General features: G+C 33.3%; 1 protein-coding gene across 1 annotated transcript; it reads right to left on the reverse strand.

Annotated features, from left to right (window-relative positions):
- Positions 1–6727, reverse strand: LOC103447908 (uncharacterized). Its single transcript, XM_008387124.4, has 11 exons — positions 6567–6727; positions 6392–6470; positions 6162–6209; positions 4572–4691; positions 2310–2735; positions 1550–1977; positions 1129–1228; positions 951–1010; positions 715–804; positions 507–623; positions 1–402 (listed from the first exon to the last, which is right to left on the reverse strand). Exons 1-11 carry the CDS (start codon positions 6713–6715, stop codon positions 91–93), a joined length of 1929 nt encoding a protein of 642 aa, XP_008385346.3. The 5' UTR covers positions 6716–6727; the 3' UTR covers positions 1–90.

The raw sequence follows: 6727 nt of genomic DNA on the forward strand, positions 1-6727 counted from the left end.
TATCCATAATCCAATCCTTGATTTATTCATATAAACACTTGGTATACATGATAGTTAACACCAAATCAAGACAATTAACCAGGGACTTGACTAAATGGCCAGTATGTACTGAAATTCAAAATCATATGACATTTTCTCAATAGTCGTACTAATCTTGCCCCTGCTAATGTGGCCCCTGAAGCAATCCACCATTGATTTTCTCAATGATCCAGATGTTGGTAACTGGTGGCAAACCCACTGAACTAGTGAGTCCACATCCACAGCAAAATCAAGCAAGTTTCCTAGAAGTAGTTCTGGGATCACAATTTTCTTTGAGGTAGTCACCACAATTGATGCTTGCAGGTACTCCAACTTTGATTTCTCCAACTCAGCTATGACACCGTCGGCTGTGTATATCCTCACCTGAAAAAATTAACATTATTTTCCAGAAAAAATAAATAAATAAAAAATCGTGATAATAGCACACCAATGAAATGCAATGTTAGATCGTTTATATGCAATTTTACCGCAGGAGAAGAACGAGTTCCACAACACAGAGAAAATGTGACATTGGGATCCAGGGAATCGAGACCATAGAGTTCGTGAACAGCGGATTTATCGTCTGTGTCACCATTCTGAAACGCCTATGATCACATGATATATTGAGATCTTTTATACTAATACAATAACTACTGATAAAACATGTATTTGATTCGTAGGATCAGTCATATTTACCTCTTGCATACTGGAAGGTGCTGGCTTCCTCAGAATGTAATGCTCTATGGATTCAGCATTTAAAATCTTACCCCCTATATTTAGAGTTGCCTGAATCAAATATCATTCGTTATTCGTTAGATTAATAAGGAAATAAACTTCTGAGCCAATATCTAAAGTCGTTTTCTGCCAGTCAATGCCTAATTTCATATATATAACAATTTGATGCTTAATTTCAGCTAAATTTTGGAGCTTACCTTGCTCATCAATGTGAGTAATTTTTCCACCGAAGCAGGCACTCCGTACTGGAGAAAACCCTGAGAAATGAAAAAAAAATCAGTAATCCAACATGAGCTTGAACAGGAATAGTCACAATTCATATTGACGTCTCTTAATTCAAAATTAATAGCTTTTTTTTTTTTTTTACACATTTACATTCATGATACAAGCATTGTAAATGTTGATCCAGAATGCTAGCTTCTGTTGGTATGTCAAGGACCCCAAATCCACCACCTGGAGATCGTTCATCAATACCCTGTGATGCAATAGGATAATAGGGAAAATAATTTTTAAAAAAAGTCATGATCTGGTACCATGTGACAGTGTTACAATCACTAACATAAAAACAACTTGGAAGTAGTGGAGACTATATACGTAGGTTTTTTTTTTTTTTTTTTTTAGTACAAATTTTTACACTAAGCGGAGAGGGAGCTCGGCTAAGCCACATAATGGGCAGCCTAAGTTCGTATCGAATTCGCCATCTACAAGATTCGAACCTAAAACCTCTCACTTCCAAGTGAAAATGAATACCACCATAGCATAGTACTGAATGACAACTATATACGTAGTTACGTACCTTAATTTTTTTAGTAAAGGAAAAGAGTTGGAGGCTGAAAAGGATTTTGGGTCCATAGAGATTGAGGTGAAAGTAACCAAGTTCTTGTAAGGGCCAATGTCTCTAGGAATACACTCTTCCACATTGAAGATGCCATAAGGGTCTTGTTGCCTTGATTCCTTTTGTAACAATGAGTTTACACCGGTATCATCTCTGAAGCTTCTTGAGGTTATAGAAGAGTTGACAGACCTTGAAATGGGGCCTGACTTCTCTAACTCCATTGTTCTTGTTGTTCTAAGCAGCCTAATGTATATGAAGTTTAGGCACTTCATGATTTCCTCAGAGAGCCTGTTTGGTTGCCAGTTATGGCTGTTCTCTTCTAATTGTGTTGGAACTGGTAGAGATTTTGGTTGGAGTTCTGAAGTAATCCCTGGATTACATTCTTTTAGCTGGAAAAATAAAAAGAACAAAAAACCATCGATTAATTAGTGATACGTATCTAGGGGCATAACATTTTGAAAATTGATTGGTCTCATGCAATTAACAAAACTAGTAGTCCATTTTACCTAGCATGATAAAATAAAAAAAGGAAAAATAACTTTTGGATGCAACCAGTTATACACAACGCGATAAATCTCCCTCTCAAAACATGCATGTTTAGTATCAGTTAGATCCGCATGCATATTATAACAAAAGGTTGTTGCATATAACCGACGCATACAATAATTATTTTTAAACTATAAAGACAGAATTAAATGGAATGCAACAAGTTAGGGCATACCTTGGGTGATGGATGTCTTGGGGCTCGCAGGGGAGAGAGTGCCCTCAAAATTCCGTTTTTTCTCGGAAACTTATTTCCAAATTTAACATCCTCATAGAAATAATTTTCTTTCTGATCAGAAAATCCTCTCGAGTTTCCAATTTTCTCGTTCTGACTAAGGTCGTTAAAATGATCATAATCACCTTTGATAGCTTTACTTATGAAATGCAACGCCTTGGTCTCATAATACGCCATTCTCTGGCTCTCATTGTTAACACTTTTGTGCATGGGACTTGGCATTACTATATTTGATGCACGAGGAATGGGTTTTGATTCCTTTGTAGCTTCTTGTTCATGCTTCAATCCAGGATGAAGTTGCCTGATTTGGCCTTCAAGTCGAGCAATTTCTCCTTCAACCATAGCTAGCTCTGCCAAAATCTCCTTCATCTGCATTACTCATAGAGACAGTATTATATTTACTCTTTTATGAACAATAAGTAGTTATATGCTCGTAGAACAATAAAGTAATTTTATGGACATCATTTTTTTTTTTAGGAAAACTAATGAAAATGATTTGAAAACTTTGAGTTTTAAAGATAAGGACAAAATAAAGTGTAAAATGAATAGTATCAGGATTGACTTTGTAGTGTAAATATGTGGTTTTTCGTTAAAGTGAACAGTACCCAGAGTTTTTCGTTAAAGTTCCCTAATTTTTTTGGTACATATATACAGTGATCCTCTGTTGAGTCAGTTGGGATTCCTTAAACAAGTTTGTTTGAGGGACGCTGTTGAAGGGCTCACTCCATTATATTTCAACATTTTGAACTATCTAGTGTTTAGGTCTTTTTTTCAAAGATCATTTTTACAAAAATAAATCACCCAAATCGGACATATGGGTGATTTTAGGTCTTCCCATAGCCAAAATGGAAACCAAAAATCCTCTCTAAAATGCTAGTTTAAATGGCAGTCATGTTAGTGTTTCTTTGAAGCACCGTATTCTTATATATTTTTTGGGATAGTTTAGTTGCGGTCTCTGGTCCCTAAATGTTATATATTCAAACCTTATGCATTTTAGATTTTTTATTGAAGTCCCTCTCCTTCTACATAAATGACATAATAATAAAAGAGATGCAATAATACCAATAAAGACTCAACCATTTTATCTTATTTTTGCTTTCATTTACACTACCAATTTAATTGTTCAAAGTTGCTTATGGGTAATAATTGCTTATGGGTGCATTCTAGATTATAAAAAAAATGGGATTTTTTTTTTTATAAAATGAGTACATTTATATGATAAAATTTGGCTACATTTTACATATAAAAAATTGGTACATTTACATAAAAACATGGGTACATTTTATATAGAAAACAATGGGTACATTTTATATTGAAAAAACAATGGTACATTTTATATTGAAAAAACAATGGTACATTTTACATTAAAAAATTGGTACATTTTACATAAAAAATGGTACTTACAAAAAAAATAGGGATACATTTTATATAACAAAGTGGTACATTTGTAAAAAAAAAAAAAGGTACATTATAAATAAATTATGGGTAAAAATAAAAGGTTAAAAAATTATGAGTACAAATAAAGGTTTAAAAAATAAGGGACAAAAAGAAATTAATATATGGGTACAAATTAAAATTTAAAAGAAAATTGGTACAATTTAAACTAGAAATAGAAATATATGATAAAAAGTTTAGCCATAAATATAATATATCAACTGTAACGTTTCTAACACTAAATGAATATATTTAAAATAAAACTTAGTTATCTTGACATGTAAATATTTTGTTTTTGAATAATTAATGGCGTTTATTAAAACCGAAGGACCTTGATCAAAATTTGAAAAGGAATAAGGTTTTAATTAATGAAGTAGAAAAAATATGATGGAAACTTAATTTCTCCATATTTGTTTTCATTATAATTGGATGTCTTAATCATTTTGAATTTATCTATTTGTTCCGAAGAATATCCATGAGTGATGAGTTAATACATCTGCAACGTATATATGCTGGCAAATTGTAAATCATAACTATTCATTAGGTGGAAGCATATATATAATGTCCAATGTCTAATCTTGACTTACTTATAGGATCTAACCATATAACATGCATGCCATGCAAGATATAGTATCTAACGTATGATTTATAATTAATTCTTAAACATTTGTAATATAACTTCGTATAAATCATCTAACTTTCAAAAAATCCCCTGCATAAAAATAAAAGTCAGCCGCATGGGGTGGCTTAAAAGGAAGAAGATCAATGTACCTTGGGAGGAAGAAATTTTGGGATGGAAATAGCAGAGTCACCATTTTTCCGATTCTGAACTTGGCCCAAAACCTCGTGTACTTTCTCTTCTTGGTTCAGCATTCTTTGAAGCAAAGAAACCTATAAGAAACTTGTCAATGCAACTCTCTTATCATGGTCTAGAAGATGAATGATACGTTATATGACTACTAAACTTAGATTGTGAGAAAAGTTTAAGACTACTAAACTTAGATTAAGAGAAATTTAGTATCAAATTTGTCATCCACGAAAGTAAAAATTTAAAATTTCTTACTTACAAATTTTTGTTATACAAAATTATAAGTTTTTCTTCTTTTTTTTTTTTTTTTTTTTTTTTTTTTTTTTTTTTGAAAAGGAAATTATAAGTTTTTCTTTAGTACTAGATACTACAACCTTTTTTCTAATTAAAATTGAAGGTTAAAGAAAAATAATAGGAGATAACCAATTAAAAACGGATCCCACACTCCACTTTTGTTTTATTGGTCCCACCACCGCTTAACCTTATTCTCTTTCTTCTCCGTTGCTGCAGCCCTACAGAGGCAAGGCCAACCAATTTTCTTGGCAGATCATACCACGCCAAACCCAGAAAATCAAATAGCATGCTTTCTAGAAGCCGCATAAGGGTTCAAAGTTCAAGCTTTCAATTTCCAAGTTACAAACCAAATAATTCCAACAAAAATAACCCACCAAACTAAATCAAACCCAACCAATCCCCAGATAAAACAGGTTACAACTAAATGCGAGCCCAGCTGATCGGTATGATTCGGTCTTAACTCTTAAGTGGTTCAAGATTATTGGTTGATAAAAATGGCGGTGCGGTGGTTTACCGGAATTAGTTAATATAATTATGGTGAAATGTAAGATTTTCATTGATGTAGAATGCTGGTACGGGATTACACTAAGGGGTATGGTTCTCATTTATTACTTCAAGGTTTTGGGGAACGAATTGAAACTGATTAGCAGTCATGAGTTTGCTATATCAGTACAGACTGGTGATGCTGGGTAAGGACCACTTTTTCAAAAGTTACACTTCAATAGTGACAGTTCAAACATTTTTGATTTCGTTTCCTTGACAAAGAGATGTCCTAAATTGGCCATGGGAATCCAATTGATATTAAGTTCATATTCTCTTTTAAAAATATGGCTCCCCAGCTGGAAGAACCAAAAGTTTGAAAGATAAACCATGAAAGCTTGACGAAATATAATGGTAAATAGTTATGGAGGCCTAAAAATGATAGCAAGTATTTAATCGAATTTGTATACATTTGTAACTCCTATCATGTGTGTAAACTAATAAAATATACTTGCTTTGAGCGCCAATATCTAAATTGGGAGATTTTTCTATGTTTTTGAAATACGAGTCAGCACAATACGTGTTATAATATAAGTAGAGAGATGATAAATTTTTTAGTGTTCTTTTACTTGTATTATGACACGTGTACCATTTATGTTTCGGGTGTAATAAAATCTCACTGCTAATCTAATAGTGCCAAATTGCTAGATACTCTTTGTTTAAACAACTTTAATCAAATATTAATATTCAGAGATGGACTAGAATACCATCCTACGTACCTCTCTTTCAAGCTCCCTCCATCGTTGCCCCGAAAGTTTCTTGTTTCTCTGTATTTCCGAATTAACAAACTCTCATGCATAAGAAATTGATCATGAAATAGCTAGCGACAAAGAGTACTACTCTCAAGACTAACCAAAATAAATTGTAAAGATATTACAGATGGTATGTATTATGTAATTACATTTTTAACAGCATGATCAATAGCGTCATGGATTTATATGGAACTTACAATCTCCGATGGAGTGCGAACGGACAAGTTGCCGGGGCTCGCCATGAACAAAGCCTTTAACTTCAGCCAACTCCAGCGCCTACAAGAAGCAAAGTAAAGCCAAGAGGGTAAGATATTATTGGCAGTATTTTTGGTGAGGTTTTGGATATATTCAAAGTAGCGTTGGTGTGAGGACTTTATAAGGGTGGCTGCTACTGGTTGTTTCTGCTGTTGACGTTTGATTTGATGAATGGAAAGAACTTTGAGAGAAGATGGTGATGAGAGAGAGCTTTCAGGCTGATGACGATGATGATGAGGTTCATCATGTTGTGGGTGGGACATCATGCAGAGAAAATA

Source organism: Malus domestica, chromosome 11, assembly GCF_042453785.1.
Source record: "Malus domestica chromosome 11, GDT2T_hap1".
Lineage (NCBI taxonomy): Eukaryota > Viridiplantae > Streptophyta > Magnoliopsida > Rosales > Rosaceae > Malus > Malus domestica.